The sequence below is a fragment of the Heliangelus exortis genome, chromosome 7 (genome assembly GCF_036169615.1).
Source record: "Heliangelus exortis chromosome 7, bHelExo1.hap1, whole genome shotgun sequence".
Lineage (NCBI taxonomy): Eukaryota > Metazoa > Chordata > Aves > Apodiformes > Trochilidae > Heliangelus > Heliangelus exortis.
Window position 1 is genome coordinate 20,344,532 of NC_092428.1, and position 26,316 is coordinate 20,370,847.

The following is a 26,316-nucleotide window of genomic DNA, read 5'->3' on the forward strand; positions in this document are numbered from 1 at the left end:
GCACCAGAAAATACAGAGATCACAGGGACAGTGTTTGCATGTGAAGGGAGGCAGAGGGTGTGGAGACAAAAAACAAAGGGAGCCTGGTGGCACACATTCTGATTCTGCCAAGCAGGTATGTCAGGCAATAGTTTATCCAAATGTTTCCCACAGAAACACAAATTTCAGGGGAAATCTGCTTTTTGGCATTAGCCAGAGAACAAACCAGTCTCTCCCCGGCCCTGTCCTCATCAGTCTTCAGGAAGTAAATATTATCTTGACCACCACTGTCTTACAGAATTGGTGTACAGGGACCCCTTCCCAGCTAAGAAACACTTAATCCTTTTTGAAGAAGGAATTAGATTTCATCTGCATGAGGATCCAGAGAAACAAAGGCAGATTGTGACTGTTGGGAAGGAACAAATGGCAGTGAAGAGACCAGAGCAAAGCTGACTGTCCCTAGTGCTGGTAAGTACAGGACTTGCACCAAGAGACCCATCTGTCCAAGTGAGCTCTGAGTTAAGGTAAAAAGGAGTAATGTTCATGGGTTGTGCTGGACATAATACTTCCCAGATACCTTTGACAGTATCTGGAGGAAAAAAGAGCTGGGGGAAGATGTGAGGTATATGTGTGTCCAGAAGCCAACATGCTGCATGCAGCTAGTCCTGTTTCTTCAGTATAAAGTAAATTAAAAATGGAGACAAACTACTTCTAGAATGTGAACGTAGTACAGCTCAACAGGAAAGAGCAGAACGTCTGTGACAGATTAACAGATTAACATCTTGTTTAGAGCTCAGCCAACCACCAAAGCAATCATTAGCTGCTTCTGTTTATTTTAGAAGTAATAATCATACCTGATCATACTAAGCAGCATCAGCATTTCCAAAACAGGATTAGGCAGGTGACAGTCTATCAAAAGCTATGTTAAAACTCCTTCCTGTCTTGAGTCAAGGAAATCCCCAGGTGAATAAAGACTTTAAACTAACTGCCAAAGATACACTTGGATATTGAAGGAAAGAAGCAAGAATTTCTAAGACTGCTTAATGAAAAAAAATTATCTTAGCTGTATCACTATTCTAGCCTTATCTGATGTAAAGCAGAAAGTAAATCTTCATGCTGCTTGTCTACAAAGACAGGGAATACATTGTTTTCCCTTAGTTTCTATTAATTTTTGCCAACAAAACATGCAGTTTTATCATTTTAATGACAGAAATTGTTTGGTCCGTATTTACTTACAACTGGCTTAAAATGTAATAAATTTCAGTTTCCTGTAAGAATACTCTGTTCCTTCAGAATTCCACTTATTAGAACAGGTTTCAGCACAAGTCCTGTAAGGAAGGGCTGAGGGAGCTGGGGGTGTTCAGTTTGGAGAAGAGGAGGCTCAGGGGAGACCTCATCACTCTCTACAACTCCCTGAAAGGAGGTTGGAGCTGGGGGGGGTCAGGCTCTTCTCCCAAGTAGCTACCAGTAAAACAAGAGGGCATGGACTTAAGCTCTGCCAGGGGAGGTTTAGGTTGGATATTCGGAAGAAATTCTTTACAGAGAGGGTGATCAGGCATTGGAATGGGCTGCCCAGGGTGGTGGTGGATTCTCTGTCCCTGGAGATTTTTAAGAAGGGACTGATGTGGCACTCAGTGCCATGGTCTGGTAACCACGGGGGTAGTGGATCAAGGGTTGGACTTTGTGATCTCAGAGGTCCTTTCCAACCCGGAGGATTCTGTGATTCAACACTTCCCTTAAGACCTTTTACCCAGGTTTTAAGATACTGAAATGTGATCAGAATGGACCCAAGACAAAGACATTATACAGAAGGTTTCAGGCTACAGAAGGACTGCTACAAAAGCAAAAAGGAGTGAAGTAGGAACATGTAACAAGAACCTGTAACAGCGTATGTAGAGACATCAATCAGGTCATAAACCTCCAAATGCTGACGTGCATCAGGAAAATAGTGATGCTGCAAAAGCAAGGAACCCAAGTGGGACAAACCTGCTTTGGCTACATGCATGTTCTCTAGAACTCATGTTTCTTAAGTCTCTATAGACAAGCTGGCTTAATCTTGAATATAACAACTCTACATTTTGCTCTGGTCTTCTCTAAGTGTTAAAACCATTTAAACGCACTGTTTGAAAGCAATCTCATGCCTTACAATATACAGAATTCTGAGTTCAGAATGAGAGGAAAATTATTAGTGCAACTCATTTTTGATCAGTATCTTAAAACAACTCAAACAAAGCAATCAAAGAACCCAATCAAACCCTCAAAATCCCACGCTTATGGATCACAGCAGTGAAGCTGGGGTTTTAGGTGGATTTTTTTTTTTTTCCTATTCGATTCCTCAAGATTCTAAAAACAAGTTCTGCTTCCAAACAAATGCGGAGAGGAGAAAAATAAACATAATTTGCTCTAGGCAGAAATTTAATGGCATATCTAACTATGGAGTTGGAATCTATATGCTTCTACAGAATTCAAGCAAACATCCTAGTTGAACATACACTGCAGAAATGGCAGACCATTTACACCCACTCTCCTCCTTGTCTTCCCTTGCTTGTTCTATTTATACACCAGCTTGTGAGAACAGATGGTTATTTTCTAGGGTTCAACACTACATTTAGTGCACTTTTTTTAATTATTCACATGCGGAAGACATTACAAAACCACATTTCTGTGCTTCTGATAGTTATAATGAAAATACAGATTTTATTTTAAAAATCAGAAATACTCCAAAAACCTTCAGAGCATAGCTGATGAGAAACTCAGGTAAAAACTGAAACTGTAGCTTAAAGAAGAATCTGCAAGAAAAACTGAGTGTCACAAGTCATTTTCATATAAATATTTTGGGGCATAGCTCAGTAAGATAACTGCTTATTTTATTTTCCTTGCTGGTGAAAATTTCTCTGCAATTGCTATTTTATATTCTTATGGAAATGTAGAAGTCCCCTTCTTTCTCAGTTTGTTCCATTGTTTATCAGTACAAAGAATGCTCACATTTGTTTCTATTGGCAGTGTCAGTGTGGCAGTTTTCCCATCTCCAAAATACTTTATAGAAAATATTAACAAAATAGGTTTTTTTTCCCCCCGGTACTTATTCATCTTAAATGGATAAAAGCCATGCAATAAAAGCCTAGTGTGCTGAGTTATTTTGCACTTATATTTAGTGGAGAAATTTCTATTCATTTTGAACAAGTTATATTTTTAGTGAAATAATTAGTGAATGAAATGATAGTATATAAAGACAGCAAGCTTATACTGAGGTCACTGGTGAAGCATGTCATTCAGCATTTATTAATAGCAATTTGATATTTCTTTTCTTTTTTCTGACAAAAGGCAGTGTTCCATCAAATATTCCAAAAATAGTGAATATAATCAATACTTTTTGTTACTGCAGACTAATAATAGCATGCAATTTCCTTTTGAACTGTACATGCTAATTCTTTTGAAAATGAAGGAATAATAGTAACTGTGGAAAGACAGGCAAAAGTGCACTGAGCAAGGTTGTACACTTTCCAAGGAACTATAGCTGTCCTCCACAGATCTGCAACTCAGTGGTGGCAACTGTCCTGGATAGTGTGACTGTACATCATTTATTTCTAGTTTCACTTGGCACTATTTTGACAGGTCACAAATTAATTAATGCACTCAACCTGGTTCCCATGTGTTACAGTTAGCCATTGCTAATTTCTGAGGGAGATGGAAAAGCAGCTTTGTTCTAAATTAAAGATCTACATTTTTTTCCCACCACTCACAGAAAGATGACAAATACAATCTCTTAAATGTCTATTTCTATGCATGCAAAGTTTCCTTCTGCATCATACAACATGCTTCTAGATCTATTAAATACAATTAATAAACCTGACTGGATATACATACCTACCAGCCTCTTGAAATAACATTTCCTATGTTCAGCTTTTGCAACAAAACCTCAGGGGATGTGCCATGGAGGCACAGTTTACAACCACTGGAAAAAAACAGTATCACCCCCAAGAAGTGTTTTCTATCACAGCTGAACTGAACTTGTAAATTGGTAAGAAAAAGCAAAACAACTTCAGGTTTTAAATCTCGGATCATTTTACTGTAAGAAGTTAAAATTTAGCTTTCCTAGATTTATCACAGGATGCTGCACATCCTCAAGGCACCCTACAACTGCAATTCCTTTCAATGGAATTCAAAGGATTCCTTTCAAGTGTATTTTATTTGAGACATTAGAAACACCACAATAAAACTACAAAAAAAGCTTAAGGGAGGGTATAAAATAGCAATCCAAAGCACAGCCAACATTTTAAAAAAACTTAGATGATCTTTCTACATTATTTCCAAACTCAGGTGCACATAAACAGTGAAAGAGGAATTTGTCTTTGAAACACATATGCTCTAATTTTTCATTTCACTACAAATTTCTAAAATTAAGCCACCGATCCCAAACACACGCTGGAAGCTTGGCCTCAAATTACATGTACACAAAATTCCTACCAAGTAGGAATCAACAAACTTTAGTATAATATACAACATGTCCATACCTGATGGTGCTGAGAATCATCCAGTGTTTTGAAAACCATGGCTACCATCCCATGGGCTCTCAGATGCATTCGGAAGCTGGGCATGGCGCACTTTGTCGCCAAGCTGATTACACTACAGAAAATTAATTGTGGATTAGAACAACTATAACAAAAGCAGTTAAAAAAATCAAAGATAAATAAGCTTACTAAACATGACCTCAGACCCTGGCAAAATCTGTCAGATGTTTCTTCTAAAACTTTTGTAAAGCAACTTCGTAATTGGTGAACAGTGCAGCATTTTATTCAACATAGCATCAAAATGTGTCTGCTTTATTTTAAGGGTAGCTAAAATCAGGATTTGAATGGGTACCCTGAACTTGCTCCTTTCAAAAAAAAGTTGACATAATTTCAAATAGTTAAATTGAAAATAAAATATTGATAGATAAAGCACAAAGCTCTGATTTAGAGGTACAGGAGAACTTAGTAGGGATCAAGACATTATCAGAAATCATAAATGTGAGTTTACACTGCTACCTAACAGTTATCTAGTTGGCTAATTAGTTCCACTTATGCCTGACAATACTATTAAAAATATAGTAGTATTTATAGCTGCATTTATGGTTGATGGAAACGCAACAGATTTTGGGAAAAAAAATTAATATCAGTAAACACATCAGACTGATCAGCGAAGAGTGTAGCAGTTCCAGTTTAAAAAGACAAAAGTCTTCCCCTAGTTTTATTAGCAACCTGTCTGCTACTTCTAATAGCCCATAGGCTGGGCTGGGCTAGAAAATATAATACTTTTTAAAGTGGAGTAATAAAGGAGTGATTCTCCAATCGAGTCTGCCATGACTTACAGGAATGTTGTTAAAAATTATTCTTCTGGTATGGTGTTTAAAGTACAAGTGGTCTCAACAGCATCAGTTAGAGCTTATCTACCAGTTCCTGATTCTTTTACGTCTATTCCTATCCTTACACGTTGATTTCCTTTGGAAAAAAATTTTTTTTTTTAATTTGTGGACTGAAAGAAAAAATTTTTACGGTTGTTTATACAAGTTACATTCTATGATATAAATTTGGAAAGTAAAAAAGTCAGTTTAAACCTTAGGAAGCTTGCCATATGAGCAAATTAAGTGCACTTACTATGAAAAACATTCCTCAACTGTCATTATAGTATTAACTTATTCTTTTCATAATCTCCAAACTGGATAATAGATTGCTTGTGCTTATATTCCAGCAACAGTATTAGCTGATGTTTTTTGAGGAATATGAATAATATTTTTTTAAATAGTTTTTAAAAGCTTATCAGGCTTCTTCTCATCCACAGTTAAATCAAGCAATGTGTCCTCACCACCTGCCTCTGGGCATTCAAGTTTTTTTCTTCTCTAGCATTTTAGTTTTGCTAAACAGAAAGGAAAATTTAAAAGCACATTAAAAAAAAGTGCATCGTTTTACAGTACATCGTTTTACTACTTTTATGTCAAAGGAATGGAAACCTGTATTAATTCATCAACTTTTCAAGGCAACTCTAACATTTTTTATACTAACATTGCAATAATATGTAACTTCAATGTTGGAGTACAATGAGTAGTTCAAGACAACTTAGGAAAACCTACTGCACTAAAAAAACACAAGTTATCAGAAAATGGGTTTAATTGATAGCAAGGTACTGAACTGTAACAAGTGTACTGACAATGTCTCTCACTATACAGTTTTCTATTTCATCTTCCTAGTCATATTACTTTTGATTATTTGCAATACTTATCTCAAAGACTATTTTCAAATTTTATTCTTTTTAGCAGAAGTGCCAGCTACCCTACCAGCATTTTAAAACATGGTCACTTCACTCACTAATACTTATTTAATTCAATATTGTTTTAAAATATAAGTTCAGTGTTTTATATTAAGATATCTTACCTAAGGCAACGTGTGTTTAGGGGCTGATTGCTCTTCAATCCACTTAGCAAGTACTCAATATCATCTGTGAACTCTTGATTCTCACCAAATTCCACTACATCATTGAAGTGCTTTACATGCTGAACAACAGTGTATAACTGGAAGAGACAAATATTTTGACCTAAGTAAGTTGCTCCTGGGATTGACCAGAACCTTAACAAGTAGAGTTTAAAATATATTCAGTTTTGAGCACAAGGAAAAATTACAAAGTTAATGAGGGCCATTCAACTATTATATAAAAAAATATTATCTTTAATAGGAAAGTGAAATTTCATTTTGACACCATTCCTTCAGTACTTAGGATTACCAATAATTCTTTATCTTAAAAATTTGTTAAGAATACTTACTTCTTTGTCTTCTTTCCTACATTTCAATGCAGTTACTATCTCTTGATAGGGCTGAGTAGGTATTGTCACAGTTTTTATCACTTTGGGAGGTGGTGCAGGAGCCTTAAAAACTCCATCATCTTTATGAATTGCCTCCTTTGAAGATAGCCTTACCTATTAATAAGAAAGTGCTAAAATGGGCAGATGTTTTGAGCACGTAAACATACACTAAATACATCAGGAAACAGTACAGGTGTGCAATTGTCAAACTCACATTTTGGGACAGCTTAGTCCTTGCCTGACACTACCAAGTTGTACCTAAGCTGTGTGATGATGTACCTACTCTTAAAAAATAAATTATCAGAAATTAAGTGCACTTTTAAATATAAAACCCAGTTCTAAGCAGTCAGGAAAGCTCCAGGCAAATTCCAAAACTAAAAAAGAAAAAAAAGTCCTTTCCACTGGTTCCTTAAGCTTTAGGGCAAGTAAACCAATCAAGTTCAGTGTTTAAAAACAATTATTTATTGATACTTACAAGGATCTTACCCCTGCACTGGAGCTTCCAGGACTGACTGAGTTGGCTGCTACACTGAAGCATCATTAAGCACAGTGGTCTGGACAGCACTGAGCAATCAGTGTCTCAGAGCCTGAGCTGAAAAACTGTGCCCACTGTTCTCATTGCTAATTGCTGGAGGCTACTGCACTACTGAACTCAGGGTGCAGCTATCAGAAAACCAACCTCTCCAACCTGGTATTCCAAGCTGTATTTTGTCTGTAAGTAGAAGACTACTTAGATAAATTTTGTAGTACCATAAAAAGTTGAGAAATGAGAGGGGCATGGCGTGTGCCTTCTTATGAAGTCAGGGTATTCTCCACACACTAGCCCTGATTTGTATTTGCATTAGTTAATATTTTAGGAACAACATCCTATATAGTATGAAATGCAGCAAAACCTATGCTAAACTTAAAACAGGTCACAGAGAAGCTGATGCTAGGTCTAGAATGACTACTGAAGAGTTCCCAGCCATCTCAAGCAAATATTCTAGTTTTCTCCTTCACCTACTCTTCTGTCTTAATTTGAGGCTGCTGGGAGCTTAAGTGTCAGCTTGTCTTCAGATTACTTCTTTGGCACAAACTCAGATGTGAATTACAGAAAACAAGGCATACAGGAAACACCTCAAAATTCCAAAATCTAAATGTACAGGTGCCTATGCCAGTGGTCATTTACTCACCCTCTGATCTCTAATGTACTTACTTTGTTTACACAGAAAAATAGGATTTTTTTTTAAAGTGTGCCAGAATAAACCAGAATTAACATGCAGGCATAGAGGATGCACTATTACTCACTTCAAGGGATATTTTGAGATAAAGCCTTCTCTCCATTGTGCAATGACAGTCTGAATTAAAATATAATCAAAAACAACCTGCTACATTACTGCAGTATTCTTTACATGCTGCCTCAATCACTGTGTAGCACTTCAGTATTTGCTCACTTAGGCTCCAGTGGCAAAATGCTAATAAATCACCTAGAAAAGCTGGTTTAAAATTGTAGTGGAAGACTGATCTTATCAGTCTGTGAACACAGAACATCTACAGAAGTATTTCATCTAAGTCTTGGTTAATGGCCTGCTCTTCAAAGCAAATTCCAAGGCAGCTTCAAGATGCCATAAGAAAGAATACCTGGCATAAGTACTTTGCATGGATGGGTCTCTTACCATACATCTAAAGCAGATTTATCCAAATCTTCAGGTAACAAAATTCTACAGAAATTAGAGGCAGGATCATCTGCATTGAACATTTAGATCAACACTCATTTATCCTGTAGCTCTTAAATCTTATACACAGATAAATCAAGGTTAAATGACTGAAGTATCTTCAGATGTGAATCCTAACATGAGGAGCAGATACAAACAAACTCCCCTGACTGGTTTGTTCAGCTAAACCTCTGTCACAATTCTGAATTAATATTTTGATGGTTCAAATTACAAAGTGGAGGTTTAACAGAAGACAAAATGGCTTGTCTGAACATGAAAATCTAGACATTTTCCTAACCTGAAGAAGATACGTTCAAAGTTTGTTTGAGAAGATTTCAGACAAAATCTGCCCTAAAGTTTACTATAGGAGTACTCAAAAATTATCACTATCAGTACAAAGGTTCAGCAAGCAACAGAAGCTTCAGTCCAAATGCATATACTTTTCATCAAGAAAAAGGGTTCAGGAGAAACCCAGGGCCAAAATTTCTGCTCTCTCCTCAAATGCCAGTGGTAATGGTTATTTTAAAATGAGCCATCTGCATTTTCCAGGCAGCACAGTTAACACTGAAGGAAGGCTGTTCAGAATACTGTGAGGATGCAGCTAAAAGCAACCGTAAATCAGTGAGAAGCTAGCATCAGAAAAACACACACAGATGGAATTTAAAAAAATAAAGAAAAAAAGAAAACAAAACAAACTGATAACAACAACAAAAGCTGAAGAGATAACACTGCAAAAATACCTACTTTCTGGTTTTCTGCTCTTGGGTAAGTATTGGAAGCAAGGCACCATATGAAATTAAGTTTACTGACAACGTACAATGCTCTCTTAGCATAATCAGCAACACTTTTTACATATATATAAAACCCAAATCCCTGGATTCCCAGTGTCTCAAAAGAGTTAAAAAAAATATATTACTTTAAACCTTAGAACAATCACTGATTTTTGAACAAACAAGTTACTTTAAGAACCATTTTCACCTCTTCTCTGTTTTCTGTAGAGATGCTGACACCAAATCTGTTCATATTAGCATTTCTGTCTGTATACAGAAATTTTTTTTCAATGTCTAAAGACTCATGTAAGCAATTCACAATAAATTCCATTCAAAAGGACAAATAAATGAAATCTCTTTTCAAGTTCTTTCTTTTTGATCTGCAACTTCCTGACAAAATGGAGCCCACCGTTAGGAAGCCAAACTTTGGTAGATTAGAGAACATAACTTTTTGTTTTATTTTGTGGTTTGTTTTTTTTTTTTTTAATCTGTAGATAGAAATTACATGGAAGATCCCATTGTAGTGCATTTCTACTGACAATTTATTTCCTACCAAATACTCAAAGGCTTACATCACAAAGTGGATTTCATTCTGAATTACTGTGACATTACCAGGTAATAAGAACTTGTGTTTCAAAAAGTATCAGTGAAACTTCAAAGGAGATGTACAATGTACTAAACTTGAGAAAAAACCCCACCAATCTACTTACTGGAACACTGGGAGTTTTCAAAACTGGCGGTGCTGGCAGACCTTCTGATTCTGGTTGGTTCCAGTGTCTAGCATTATATACAGCTTTTGTGGGAGACTAGAAGACAAAAATACAAGTTTGGGTGGTTTTTTTTTTTTTTAGCAGATCTAGCAGGAGTCACTATATAATTCAAAAATTACTGTGGCAATAGTATAGCTAAACAAGTAAAATGAGCTTCATTTTTCCCATCTTCCCAGCAACACAGGTTCTCAATCCTGTATGCATCAGAAAATCTGAAAGGTTTAAAGACTTTGAAGCATCTGATGGTTTTAAAGACATACAGACCCATCCAAATGGCAAAGGACATTATATATATTTCAACAATTTTTCATTTTTTCTGCTTTTCAAAGGCAAAGGGTCTGCAACCTTCCTATAGCCAAAAACAGACAGCTATGAAGGAAAAACATGCTAGCAAACACCATGTCAGTGGAAAATATGACTGGTTTAGAATCAAAATGTAGAACTAATAGACTTTGAAGCCCGGAGGAACAGAGAACAAAATGAAATGTCTTAGTCCATATCAACAAATTAAGATTATTTTTTTTCTTCTTACTCCAAAATGTGTCAAGGCAAATAAAAATGCACCACAATTTTCTGTCTTTGAATTTTTGGTAAATGAGATATAATTCTTAGGGGATGCAAAGAAAGAATTATAGTTCTAGCTTCTGAGTTTCCCAACCTAATGGCATAATAATATACCAGACTAATAAACCATTACAATTTTCACAATTTTGCAACATGCCATATATTGCATAAACCGTACACACATCTCCTTGTACACATTTAATACAGGCTTACAAAAGTGGGGGTAAAATATATTAAAAGTTGGGCATTAAAATTAACATTCTGTCATAATACAAAAAACTTTAAGAACAGATACTGGCTCAAGTACAGCCCACAGGGGGGCTATGTGTAGCAATCCTAGAAGTATCAGCTATGGATTAAACACCAGTTCGATGAAACGTAACAAGGTTTTGGCACCTGAAGAGCTGGAAAGTAGATTTTGTAAGTCAACACTTTCTGTATTATTGTTAAAACTTTACTGTGATCCATATGAGAAAGCCCTAACAAAATTTCAAAGAATATTAGCAGAATTAAAATCTCATCTAGAAGTTTTCAAAGCCCAAAAGAAACGTCAAGCACTAAAAAATTTTAGTTTCCAGACATGAGAAAATTTTCTTTCCCTCTTACACTGAGCTTTGACATGGTCCTAAGAAACTTAACTTATTTGGTTTTTTAATTATTTTTTTTAAAAGCAGTGCTCATGTACTGAAGTGAGAAAAATATCATGGCCATCAACTGAATGGTAAAAGCTTAATGGCTTTCCAAGGAAGCACTTTTAAAAAAAAACATATTTGTAGCCACCATGGCCACACGCAGGAATACCAAAGTCAGGTTTTTAATAACTTTTATTTTTAACTTTCCCAAGTAAAAGAACCACTAACTTGTCCAATTTCCTGACAATCTCAAAAAGTTAAACTGAGAAAACAAATAGGGAGACCATGCCATATAGAATCTTATTTGAAAAAAAATGCTGACAGAATGGTTAAAAGGTTAACTTTCTTTTCTCCTACACTTTTCTTACTGTGAATCTGACTCAAGGTTTGCAATAAACAATGCAAAGGCAACTTAGTAACTAAGATGCTATTTTAGTTATAAAAGATATGATGTCTGTAATGGTAAAGAACCACTGAATATTTTCTAGATACTCACTTTGTTTTCTCAAACTACTCAGAACTGTTCCACAAATCATCTCAGTGCATATTAAGACTGGGAGGAGAATGTAATGGTGCCATGTCCTGGTACACAGGATAACCATAGAAAATAACACACTCCATCAAGTAACCATCATGAAAGTAAAACAAGTATTTAGTATCAGTTTCAGCTAATGCATAATTCTGCTTAACCTTGCAGGGAAGTTTAACTATTACAATTCTGACAGCACTGCACTGCAGCTGCCAGAAGTCCTATTAACATAAGATATTCTTTATTAATAGTCCCAAACCTCACTGGTAGTCTCAAGTAATATCCTATACCTGCATAAAGGGTACAGAAATATTAATAATCCTGAATTTCCTGTCTGGGAGCTACATGCATGCATCACAGCAGGCTTTCAACTCTCCTGGGCAGCAGTGCTGGGCTCTGGGCACCCAGAGGGCAGAGGCAACCCACACAAGATCCAGCATGGATGCAGAATAAGGATAAAGCATGCAAACAGCTGTGCCACCATAACCAAAAGATTCACACAGCATCAGTGTTTTCCTCAGCAGAGAGCAACAGCTGATGTGTATGAAAGAGTTCAACAGGGCAAACAGATAAAGACAATCCCTTAATACCTGGGGCTCAGAGCTTCTCAAGTCAGAGATGGCATTCTTTTTATTTAACCATCAAAAAACGGGCTTTTCATCCCCAGTTTGCCTTCATCCCTTACTAAGTCAAAAGCTAAGGCATTCCAAAGTGTTTTGTGACAAGGTACTTCACAGCTTGCTGAGGCACTACCAACAGGATATACAAGAATGCTGCAGTTTACGTAAGAAACCAAATAATGTTAGCAATAAATGCCTGCTAAGAGAAACGAAGCCTCATTTAGAGCTTCATTTAAATGTTCTTTTGTAACAGAACCTAAACTGTAAGTGAAAATGTTAAAAAACCATGAAATACCTATAGAAGGAAGGCTAGGTATACGTAGATAGTGGCTGGATGGTAGCTAAGGCCACCATCCCTTTCAACACTTTACATTTTTAGATGAAACTTATTTTGCTTTCATTCCATGTCTTCCCAATAGTATTTCATTAGATAATAGACACTGCTCCCCAGCACCTCTGGTCCAGCATCCTGTCTCACACTGATAGCACACAGCTCAAACACCAAGCACATCTGCAAAAATTCAGCATTTCTTTCCAAAGAAATATCTTCTAATACTTTCTAACGTATCACACAGACTTTGGAGCCTCTCTTACAACACACATGGGCATGGAAAAGACACCCTTCCTTTACAAACACCTCTAAAGCAACCTTCACATTTTCCCTTGCAGTACAAAACAAAGATGAATTTCTGAAACAACTGCAAAGAAACTGGACCAATATTGATCAATCGGTTCGTGCTGTGCAGAGTTGCTTTAGATTAGTGGGTGACAGAACTGAAGCCAGGAGAAGGATCAAAGATCAAGTGAATGCTGCTGAACAAAGACTTTACAGGAGGAGTTGATCACAAAAGCAAAGGGGTTTGTTTGGGTTTTTTTGTTCCCTTTAAGGCAACTTGTGATAACAAGCTTTCAAGAATTAACACTTGTATTTAAGAAGCAGTCACTCAACAAACTTACTTTCTCTTAAAGACAAGACAACCTTGCAATTATTCAATTGCAGACATTTCTTTAAGAATTCTTCCTCTCAAGATTAACTTAGAACACATGAAAGTAGAAGTACCTCACTCCTTTGAATTCTGTTTTTAAGGCAAATAAGTTCTGCAATATTAATCAGCTGTAAGGGCTTCTATAGGTATGAAAAAAGGAAACTCTTCAGCAGAATTGACAGCTGTTTACACACAGTCAGGTGCCAGAGAGCAAGTGAGGGCACAAAGTGTGGCACTCGGTATCAGGTACTGGGGAATGAAGTAGGATGCAAAACCAGAACTAATGCCAAGGGTTTTACAGAATGCACAGGGCTGTCAGGTTTACAAAAATCATCTCCAAACAGCATAAACTATGGGTCACACTTAACCTCCCATCCCTGAAAGCCTCAAAGTTGCAATTTTCAGGAGCTGACACTCTGCACATAACTGATGCTGCACTGCCTGCCACTCACAGATATGAGAACAGGAGCAAGTAAGAGCCAGGGACATGAGTCAAGCTGCAAATACTGGCAAAACAATAGACAGCAGCTATTTGCAGCTTTCCAAGTTAGAAGACAATTCCAAAAGAAAACCTCAAAACATTTTAAACAGATATCCTGATAAATGCGTTATTTATATCTGAAAGGCATTCACTCAGACTGTATATGCCAGATGCTCATCAAAACTACAAATAAGTTCCAAGTACCCCCAATAACAAAAATACTCAGTATTCATAATCACAAAGAGTGTGACTCTGCCCTGTATGTCTCACTTTGGAGAAGAAAAAAGGAACAACTATGTTATACAGCACAGAAATATTCATAAGGGACTGTTCCTTTTGAAAAGGGAAAGAAATGAACATCCAGTCAAAGCAAAGAAAAAAAAAATCACACTTCAAAACAGGAAGATGGAATAACAATTTAGTACAGGCTGAGCCACGTGTATTTAACACCAAAAGAAAAAAGTTAATTTGGACTCTAGATAAGACAGCAGTTTCCAACAGACATTAACAGAAACAGAAGCAAACCAGGACGAAGTCAGTTATTTAGTATTCAAAATGTGAACGAAATCTCCACTGTTTGTATCACAGCAGTACATTAGTGACACTAACTGACCTCTGGGTGCCATGGACTACTTAATCGTGAGCTGCTATAGCACTTGAAGCAGTACACAAAAAAACCATTATGCACACATACCTAGACAACCAAAAGTGGTTAGTCAGAACAGGTCGAAGAGTAGCAGCAGCAGCACGTAACACAGAGAACAAAATGTCACTGAAGCATTTCTTGCTACAGATTTCTGAAGAACTGCAAAATTATTTTTCTTCCCTGAAGCTCAAAAGGCAGCCTACAGGGCTTAACAGGATAATGGGTCAAAAATCCAACCGAAACATTTAATATGAAGCAACAGGACAATTAGATAAACATGAGATTAGTTCCATATCGGAAATAGCTAATGGTGTCCTGTATGCTGCTTACACCCAGTGTACTCAAAACTGATCATCACAAAAGGCACATGGTTATTAATTTGGACTGGAATCTATGTTAAGTCTAATAAAAGTGACAGAGTACAATAGTTTAGATATCTGCATCTACCTGCAAGTAACTGCACTGTCACAAACACAGTCTAACAGTAAAAACTGTTAGACAAGACTCCTGCCTACTTCATTGTTACATAAAGTCAGACACACACATACACACATCACCTCGTGCCACCCTGTTAGTCTCATTTACTAAAAAATTAACAGAAAAGTCTTACAAAAGTGCAACAGCAACAGAATTCCAAAGGTCATTTGGTTGCCGTGTGTTCCTGCCCACAGAAATGTTTCCACTTGGATCACAGAAACATTTTTCAAATATATCTTCCAAATGTTCTCAGTTACAACACTGGTTTTCATCACCAAGTCCCTGAGTGTGCTTCACTGATTCCCTTCTGATCAAAACAACCTTGAAGATGCTCTTCCAGAGAGCACCTACCTCATGCCAGCTGTTACTGGGCATCCCCTAAAGCAGATGAGAATAAAGCTAATTCAAAGTAATAACTTCTGGATGTGTATAATGGGGACTCTGGGCCCTCAGCACCAACTCTTTCATTCTCAAGACGTGCTCATGCACTATGATCTCACGTATGTACAGCCAGAGCTGAATGAACCAACCACACTCACACATTACATGGGAGCTGTGAAGACAATTTTGCATATTCATCTCCATATAAATTAAGTTCCCAATGGCAAATGAGACTGGGGTATTTTAATCCCTTTGAGCATTTTTCAGCATTTTAGAACTTTCTACAGGACCAACACCTTGTGCAACGTAATGTTGATCCTACACTGTTATCCCATGTTGCTTAATTACTAAAACACTGAGTTAATTACTGGGAACTACATAATTGATGGGGGGAAGGCAATGCAAAAATGCAAGAGAGAGCCTGGTTTCAAAAAGGCATCTCTGTGTCTTGCTTAAAAGTTAATATCAGTAGGAGTGGGAAGTACAAAACACAAAGTTTCCACTGTGACATTAAACGTTTCCCATTCAACTTGATATTTCTACTTCAGAAAAGTCTAAGTGCATGCAAGGGGAGAAGGATTTCCATGCTTATTTTTCATTTGTTCCTCTTGCTTCTATGGGGACTTAGCCTGTTACTTTGACACTGAGTTTCACATCCTCGGAACAAATCTATAAAAAAACCCTAAAATTAACGGTAACAGTTTTCTTGACAGTGCAAAGGAAAAGAAAAGCACTTCTAATAACAATGCAACAGATGAGGACTCAGTTTTGCCAGGTGAAAGGATCTGAGCTAGGCATGTATCAGAACACACCCTTCTTCACGACAGTTCAATATGAAGAAGTGGAAGGAAAATAATTTTGATCAGCATCAAACAATTCTCTTGAAATTAACAGAGCAACTCTTGGCATCTGCTTTCCTTCTGAGATGGCTTCAAGGTATATGTCCCAACTCAATTCAATAAAATTACAGGGGCTACTTAACTTCAAATTATGTGACTAATCTATAAGTCTGCCAGTTTCGATTAGTATCCTGCTTACTAACTTAAAATTAAGGGTTTGGTCTATTTATATTAACAATGGGAAAATAAAATAATCCCTAAATGGTAAGCACTAGGAAGCCAGTATTAAACTAAGGGCAACAAAGCTCATTAAGGGGCAGGAGCACAAGTCCTGTGAGGAGGGGCTGAGGGAGCTGGGGTTGTTTAGTCTGGAGGAGGCTGAGAGGAGACCTTGGAGCTCTCTTCAACTACCTCCAAAGGAGGTTGGAGCAAGGAGGGAAAAATCCTCTTCTCCTTAGTAAACTGTGATAAGACCAGAGGAAATGGATGGGAGCTGTGCCAGGGGGCGGTTTGGGCTGGGTGTTAGGAAATACATTTTCACTGAGAGGGTTGTCAGGCATTGGAATGGCCTTCCCGGGACAGTGCTGGAGTCACCATCCCGGGAGGCATTTAAAAGGCATTTGGACCTGGTCCTTAAGGACATGGTTTGGTAGCTGACTGTAGTGTTAGTCAAAGGTTGGGCTGGATGATCTTGGAGGTCTTTTCCAACCTAAACTTTCTGTGATTCTATGTAAATAAATATGCTTACCAAAGACAGGTTTTGAAATGGTTAAGTGAAATAGCTGTATCAACACGAAACTTTGGTTTTTGACAAATCAACTATTTAGAAAAGAGATTTAGTCCACCTTTTTATAATATTTTTCTCTTTAAAAAAATTTTTCTCTTAATTCCAGCAATATAAAACTTGCTTAAAATACATCCACTGCTTATAACTGGATTGCACCTAGGGCAGCTCATCTCTTGTGCATCAACCCAACAGCTGAACATTAAAACCACTTCGCTTCAGGTGTAGGGTGACCATCTGCCAGAAGCACCCACCAGTAAAATAATGAACTGTAGAAGCAGCAACCTGCTGTCACAGGTTGTCAGATCTGACCACCGTTGTTTGTCAAAGTGCTGCTGAAACAGATTGGTGGCTTATCACTAAACTGATAGAAGACATTTCACACAGTATTTTTATTGTCAAAATTGAGCTTGACTCCTCAACAGAGTCAAAATAGCAAATGTAAATTAATAGTCTTTCCTACCACAAAGATCTGCAGTTTTAACATTCTAAATTAGGATGCAGATAGCAGCTCAGTGTGTGTGGTATCAGCATTTTAGTAACACTGAAAAAATGTTTTGTTATGCTTTGTTCATCTTTTTGGTAGGACACTCTTTTCCTAAAGGTTACACAACAAAGACAAACAGTTATTTTAAAAATTAAGTCTGATCAGTACACTCTGGTACTACCATTAAAGGTTCTGAAAAGACTATGACTGACAGCAAAACTTTAGAATTATTCTCCCACTGCTGCTTTTCCAAGACTACTCACTACAAAAAGGCTATGGGAAAATCATTAATAAAACCACCTGAGGTTCTACACTTAAGATAGATGAGTTGTCACATGCATTAAATCTTAAAATATTTTTAGAAGACTCACCACAAAGTAAAAAAAAAAGCCAAAAGCCCCAAACTTTAAAAAAAAATTGACTGGGGGAAACACAGATTCATTTGCAAGTAAGCAAAAATAAATGTTACTTGCAGAATGTCTTTGATAAACATCCACTGCAAAGTATAATACAAGCTAAGTGGAAAACTACAGATCACAGCATAGCCTGGTTTCTTTCCCCTCCCCCACACACGTCGTTGTCTTACTATCTGTAAGATTACTAAGTCAAACCAAGAGCCGTGCCTGGCTTCCTACTTCTTCAATTTCACAACACTTTCAAAAGATCAGGTACAAGTATTTCACCTTGGATTTTAAATAAATTTAGGCACAGCATTTCTTTCAAACTGGTATTTATTGCTTCTTCCAGTCAGCATGAAGCACCAGTGGAAAAAGCCCCCATCAAGCTGTAAAAGGTCTCATAGATTATACTCTTAAACTTACAATACAGCAAATCCTATTAGGAACAACAGGATCACAAATAAGCTTTATTTTCAAGCAATGACAGTGTCTTAAAATTTATAACAGGAACGGGGCAACTCTATGAAAACAACTTACTCACAGAAAAAGAACTGCATACAGGACAGAAACATAAACTCACGATTCAACAGTTAACTCTGGACTAGCTGCAGACCAACCAAATAACACAGAATTTTTTTTTTCTTTTTTTGCTGGTTCAGCACTTGGTAACCAGGAATCAGTGCTCTTCATGCAGTAACTATTCAACACATCCCTCCAACCCATCTGCCCACAAGGCACATTCAGAAATCTTGTACACGTTTCAGTACCTTGCTGGCCACAAGACACAGCAGTTATTCATAAAACTTGAATAAAACGCGAAAAGCAATAAATAGCTACACAGTTATGACTGGGTCTAGTTTTTATCTTGGACACAGAGTTCAGAAGCAGTCTGCTAGCTAAGCTGTGTCTGAATTCAGCAATGATTTCATTCATGTACTCAACACCACTGTCATGACTATCTCCATTAACGTCACTTGATCAAAGTAATGCACCTAATCCTGCTCACACCAGCTGGTTTAGGGAGCATCTCGGTTGCAATGTTGACTTAACCAGGTTAAAACAACTTAATCTCTCCTTCTTTGGTTCCCTCAGCTGAGTAGATACAATTGTTTATAGACTCCCAGAGAACCACAGTGAGATTTATGTTAAATGTTTCCTTTTAGGGGGATATTTTTTACAGAGGGGTTGTTCAATTCAGTTCAACAGACAACTTTGGGACACGGAAGGAGAAAGGGAACACGAGAAGGTGGGGCAAAAGGAGAGCTTCAGCAAATAGTTCTGCCAGTATTTGTTGTCTTTTTCAGGCAAAACCAGTCCTTACAGTAGGCTGGGGTTTTGTTGGATTTGGGTTTTTTTGTTGTTGTTTTTTAATGGATAATACAAGAAGATCTCAGCTTTCCCTGACAAACACATTCCACACTAGTGGAATTACTCTGAAGCAATGCCACTATTAAAAACAAGGAAAGTGCTCTGCATAGAGAACTCTGTGGTCCAGTACTTGAGTGAGTGTTCCAAGGGACAGGCTATGATAGCCAGAAGTTAAGGGCAAAGAGGTTTTTCCATACTTTTTCCTGTACAACCCAATGTGTGCCCAACAAGAGGAAAAAAACCAGACACACTGCTGTAACGTTATTCTCCACAGTCACAAAACTGACAGGTTTTCCAGAGCTCAACACGAGAGTTTAGAGGACTAAACTCTCTAGAGACCAGTTCTCTAATTTAAAAATCTAAGTTTTTCTTTTCTTAAAGATTCCTATTTCCAGGCATCCATCATCTGCATAAGACCATGGGGAATTATTCCAAAGAATTTCTACAAGAACTGGTTCCTCTTAGTTGCTGACTCTAGCCCAAATCTGTGGCGAGAGGGGCAGGAACAAGAAATCTCAGAAAAGAATTTTTATGGCCCCTATTTTCAAAACTTTAGTCTGAGTAGATTTGGACCACAGCAACAAAAAAGTTCTTGTATACCTTACTGGTTTGTGACTGATAACTGAGAATTGGTTTCTTCTGTAGAAGGGGAACTAAGCTCAAAGGGGCCACGAGGTAGGCACATGACAGCCCCATGGAGTTCCCAGGCTTGCATGCTAGAGCTTGAGTTACTGAACCGGTTGAATTAAAATTGTCAACAGCTGCAAACAAACTTTTGCAGATGTTATTCATGTATGCCTCACACCCATAATTTGCAAGTCAAGTAATGCCAATATTTATGTACTGTAAGTACATAATTATGTTGCTATAGAAGATAATATTCCCCTGTAAGTCAGACTCAGGATAAAGAGATTTAATTCACTTAAAAGCAGAATTCTGGTTGAGACTTTACATACCTATCATACTACAGCCTTAATACTCATTACTGTGTGTGTGAACAGCCAGTGATTTCAGTGAGACTCCTCGTGTTAAAGGCAGGCTTTAAAAATATTGCTATTCACTAAGTCAACAATGTCTTCAGTCTTTCATTACATACACTCAAAATTTCAAGAACTGGACTTTTAGCATTAGAGTACAATGGTCAGGTTTCAAAAGCACATACATGGGCAAGAGCTCTGATAACTACAAACTGGAAAAAATACTTGTTTTCTGAGCCTACTGAAGTTTAACAGTGACACCTGCTACTTCCGGAGTAACAGTACTGTTTACTTCTCAGCTCAGTGTGATGCAAACTGCCAGACCTCTAACATCACCACCTAGCAGAAAATCATTAATAATGTGTCTGCTACTTTCTACAAGGCAAAAAAAAAAAAAAAAAAAAAAAAAAAAGGTGATGAGACAGCACAAGAAATTCCAGAGGTCTGGTTTGGGTTTTTTTTTTAGATGACATAGTTGTGGTCAGGTTAATAATTTTAGTTCATTTTTTTCATTCCCATAATGAAAACTCTTTAAAGATGCAACTGAGATTAATTACAGCATCTCTAATTACCATCAAAACAAGCTTTACAAACCTTTTGTAATAACTCCATGGAACAGCCATATGAGTAGAGAACACTGAAGTTTACAATCTGAACTGCAACTACAGCAATTCCTACTTCTAGGTCCATTATATCACCACAGGGTCAAAAAGACTGCTTCCCACTGGAATCAAGTTTATTTCCAACTGAGAATATTCTGGAGTTGAAAGCATTTTCCCTCATGTAGTATGATATTGTTGTAGGCTTTTTTCCTACCTAATTTCATGATATATACATGCAAAATTAATTAAAACAGCTTTCATATTAATCCTCAGGCATTTCAAGTATAAAAATGTAACATGAAATACATTAAATGCTATTATCGAACAGTATTTGAAGCATATAAACATTTAAACATTACAAAAATATCCATATTTACTGGAATACCAACAGCTTTTTTTATGCTGCTTTAAAATACAGCATGAAAGGTACAGTTAAATTTGCATTCCCTCTACTTGTTTCTTAGTCTATGGTAACACTTTCACTGTTAGGAACCCGATTTATTTAAAAATTACTATTTAATTAGCAGAAACTGATTTCCTCTTCAAGAAATAACCATTTCAGTTCTGAAAAGACCCTCCCTGCTAATCAATAGCCTGACTTCAAACTCTGGAAGCAAGGGTTAGCAGCTGAGTCCTTCCCATTCTGTCCAGAGTCATGAAGCAACAAGAAGCAAAACATCTTCACAATTGACAGTACTTACTGGTCATGTGTGCTCCCAAATGAAAATACTCCCTTGCATGTATTGAGGAATCAAGTAAATTTTTCCTCCATCCTCCACCCACAAATTCACATATTTAAATGGAAAACAATCATATATCAACACATCTGGGGAGATAGGAATTTTCTGGTTCTGGAAGACCAGTGAAACTAATGTGTATCATAAGTAATCTGCTACCTTTATGAGAAATTATGGATGCAATTTAATAATTAGAATTGTCTAGGAAAAATAAGGTTTTGTTTTTTTTTTAAATCCTTAGATTAAAAAACTGCTAAACTGCTGAATACATTCTGAGTACACACACAAGTTTGTATTTTAAAATGCAACCACTGGGTCTTGCAAAAATTACGGAACTCAAAGGGAAAGGAGGAATACAAAGTACATTTCCCCATTCAGTTCCCTCTCTCTTTTCACAACAGTTCTGGATTACAATGACAGTGTAATGACAGTACAATGACAGCTTCTCTCTTTGCCAGGCAATGGTTATGTGTTATGCAAAAAGAAAATGAAAATGCCTTAAGCATCCTGGACTATCAAGTCATAAAAACTTAATTTAACAGAGATTGCATGGATCTCACTACTGCAAACTTTCACCTAATAGTTAAACACCATTTTCACTGTATGCACATTTTTAAAAGCCTCTAAATACTGAGCAACCTGTAATAACAGGTAAGACAAACCACACCTAGCATCAACAAAATGAATAAGCTCCATTCACAGTGTCAAAGGGCAAATTCATACTGAATACATAACTGGGGTACATGGGGGGCGGGATCTGGGGCTGCTTTTCTTTTTTTCATTTAAAAGGAAATTACATTTTTCCACGTGCTATGAATACACTTGTCCTTCTAAAGACCATACCAATACCAAATTTGAAGCTTGCAGAGAAGTTCAGCCCTACTATATGATATATATTTCTGAGTAAAGAAAGAAGAAAAAAACCAAACCACACAACATGTAATGGTGTTTTGCTTTAAAAATCATCGAGAGGAATGCATGTAGGTTGCACATTCCTCTAGTGCAGCCCCAGACTTGCACCTGAAAAGTGAAGTTCATACAAAAAGTTTACACTTGAAGGCTTTACTTTTCCAGATACAGTCTAAAAAGCCATGAAATTATCTCAAGTGAAGATATAAACTTGGGAAAAAACCTACTACATACATAGGAAGAAACAAAACTGAAGAGTTACTTAAAACCAGAACTTGGTCTCAGCATTGTTACTCACCCGCTTTGGCCCACTGAAAATCTTCCTGGTGTTTTCTTTAGATTTATCACCTTGTTTATTTGTGGTCTTCTTATTGCTTTCAGGCACACCAGATGCATCCTCTGAAAACTCTAGAAGTTCTGTAAAAGGTAAATATAGGTATGAAACAACCATTTTGAAAGCTGTTGAACTGCTAGAGGATTTCTTGCATCTGACATTTCCTCATGTAGGGTCTCTGAAATTATATAATAATCTTCATCAGAAAAAATAGCATTGAAGATAAACACAGTTCGGAATGGAGCTCAGGTCTACTGACTGGACTGCCATCTTTTGATGGAACTTACCAATTAAAGGAGTTAAATCAAAATTGCTTTCATACACATCCTTACAAATCTTGAAATACTTTTGAAAAAGCCAGGCCCTGAATGCAATTGCCAAGGAAAGGAAAACTAAGAGAACTGGGCATTCCCATTGTAGATTCAAAGCTAAAAAGTTACTGACTTGACTACAGTAATTACACACATGCCAGTCATTTTAGATGCCAAATCAATACAATTTGTACCTTGCACTAAGACTTGGAGCTGGTATTGTGATACATAATTATTATAGTGCTCTGTTTCAACTAAGCCACAAATTTCAGATCATCTAAGTATCTCTGTTTGACTCCTATATGACCGTGAATCACCCCATTTAAATTAGGCCATTTTATATTCACAGAAACTTCCTGATAAAGACATTTCAACTCCTACTTACAACAGGATAATTTTGCATTTTTTGATGTTGCTAGCATGTCAGACTCTTACATGATTCTGGAATGCTTTTGGTTGAGCAATGCTGTTTGTAGCCTTCCAGGTATGCCAAAAGCACTCTGCATACAAACTTCACCAGATTTTCAAAACTAAACTAAATAGGGTGAGGGGGAAAAGCCTTTTGTTAACGTTTACTTAACCAGGCAAAGACAGGAGAAGTCTGGTAAGCAGTGACACTAACAAAGCTTGTTTTCCACTACCTCTACCTCTCACAAACATTTATACTCACCCTTAATCCCCCCACCTCACAGAAAACAAGGCCTTTTTCTCAATATGGGAGCATGTAAGGCCTTTTCTCTACTCAGCCATTTTCAACACATTTATAATATTTGGTGTAATATGCCTGTCTCGACTAAACTGGAAAGATGTTCAAAGAGCAACTAGAAGCCACCACCACAGTAAATTTCCAGAGGAGAAACAACCCAGTTCTGTGCCTGAGGGTATTTCTGCAGAAGATTTTTAAGTCCCAACAGGACACTGCAATTGAGGAACTCTTAACTAGATAAAAATATTTACCTAATTAAGGTGATTTGGTTTTTGAAGAGATGCAAAGGAAGAAAAAAAGTAGGACAAGTTTGCTCATCAGAAATGAACTGAGTGATAGATGCTAACAAACAACAACTATTTTACTATCCAAAAAGATTATAAAAATCTCATCTTGATCACTGAAAGGAAAATGAATTCATGACACAAGGGTTTAGCTCTATATAAGAACTGATGTACAAAGTAAAAGGCTAAGATGCAATACTTAGGGTGCAGTAACAGGACAACTACCACTGTCACTTAAATCAATAATACTGTAGTTCATCATTACAATCGTAGTAAAAACAAGCATGTTAGAGAGATCTTTATACCTTCTTTCAGTGGAAGATTTCAGCTGCTCTACCCTGTTTATATCAATCTACATAAAGATACAGAAAAGTTTTGTTTTAGTCAGCTTTTTCTGTTTTTCTGTTATGCCTGCCATTTTCTGTAACACTGTCATTAGCCAAAATGAAATGTAATAAAATAAGCATTAACATAGTCCTAGGCATCCCACTTGAACAGGTGGGAAACAAAACATTTTGAAACTACAAGTTCAGAAATAAAAAATTAGACATTTTAGTGACCACCCAAACTACTGGCAGCCTTGGCAGGACCTTTACAATAAGACAGAGGCAAACTGATAGCACAGTTACTTGCAGAAGTAACAGCATCCCAAAGCTAAAGGTTTGCTCTTCAAAGCTGAAACTGGAATTTTTATTTGGTTACTGTTCTTTGCCATTAGTTCAGATTTCTCTTTGATACAACTCCCCATTGATTAACACAGTTGAGAATTTAAGTAATTTCCCTCTGGTATTAAAAGTTGCTCTTTACTACAGTCATACTGTGCTCTGGCCAGGATAAGGATACAGGTACTGTTTTGGATCTAACAAACCCTCACCAGTATTTTTGCCCCTGGCATTCTGGCAGACTACAGCTGTGACATTCAGGAGTGAAAGGAGGCTTTTACTTCACTGGGCTGCTAAACCAAACTACTGAGAGAAATTTAGACTGCAATGGCGAAAAAATAAATACATTTTTAAAATAATAAGAAAAGGGGACAGCATTGGTTAAAACACAATCTTCACAAAAAATCTCATACTCAGAAAGTTATGTAGTGTCTTCATTAAAAAGAACTTAAGAATTTAAAAGCTGGAGTATCTTGTGCTTTGAGTTTTTGTTTGGCTTTTGGTTGTTCTTTTGGTACTTAACTATTTCAGCAGGCAAGCCTATCATATAAGTGAACAATAGAAAAGCATTCAGTGAAAGCCTAACTAAAATTTAATTTATATACCTTGCAGTTTTTTTCTGTACTCATAACATTGACCATTTAGTGCTTTCTTAAACCCATTTGCAGAAACACTGTCTTATTAAACTTACTTTCCCTGAACTGTGAACTACTACACTGGAAGGAATAGTCCATTTTCAGTGCACTTAGAAAGTCTTTGTGTAATGTTTTATACAAAGATTTTATAATATGTTTCATAAAAACAGGTCTAGATTATGGCAGCTGTATTAGTATAGTTTAAAAATCAAAATTTTTTAAAGAACTGACTATGCCATAAAACAGTCTTTATGAACACTGTCATCAGTCTTGGGAATTTCTAGGCCTAGAATTCAGGGATGCAATCTAGCGACAGGAACACTGGATTTTTATCTCTGGATTTATTCACTAATACAAAAAAAGAACAGCACACAACAGGACTCCAGTAGCATTAGCACCTCTCAGTACTGTTTGGAACTTCAGAAAAGCATTTTAATGTGCAGGATGTGCCGAAAGTTTTTTTTAAATCTCAGCCTCAAAAGCAGTATTTTCCATGGATGCAGAAGTTTGGTTTTGGTTTTGTTTCTTTTTTTTTTTTTGAGTATATAAGACAACACCTCACAGTAATGTGATACTTCAGGCAACTTCAGGCTTAGATCCAAAAGTCCCTGGGAAATTCCCAGCATGACTTTAAGGACTTTAATAAAGCTGTTCTGAGTGATCATGATGCTCTAAGTTTTCAAAAGTCTGAGAGAAGACAGCATGAAATATATCAAGGAATCCTACATATTTTAGGGCAAAACATCAGTCTCCCTATCTTTATAATCTGTAGTACAGGACTAATCTAGAAAATGTGCTGCAAGGGAAGGAAATAACTTCAAGTAATCCTTTCAATTTTCAGGAAAAAAATGTAAGTCATATCTCATCACGCTACAGTGGCACAAAGCTGGAAGCAAATGAGCCAAAGAAATGAAAAATA

At 36.9% G+C, this 26,316-nt stretch overlaps 1 protein-coding gene across 4 annotated transcripts in view; it reads right to left on the reverse strand.

Annotated features, from left to right (window-relative positions):
• WAPL (WAPL cohesin release factor) overlaps positions 1-26,316 on the reverse strand; it is a 68,294-nt gene that overhangs the window by 17,249 nt on the left and 24,729 nt on the right. For 3 of the 4 annotated variants that reach the window (XM_071749235.1, XM_071749236.1, XM_071749239.1), the window contains exons 4-8: positions 22,764-22,882; positions 9,989-10,084; positions 6,776-6,928; positions 6,390-6,526; positions 4,494-4,605 (exon numbers count right to left, since the gene is read on the reverse strand). In XM_071749235.1, the coding sequence (XP_071605336.1) occupies positions 4,494-4,605; positions 6,390-6,526; positions 6,776-6,928; positions 9,989-10,084; positions 22,764-22,882 (617 nt within the window). The remainder of the gene's footprint in view (positions 1-4,493; positions 4,606-6,389; positions 6,527-6,775; positions 6,929-9,988; positions 10,085-22,763; positions 22,883-26,316) is intronic. The other variant, XM_071749237.1, reaches the window with a different exon arrangement.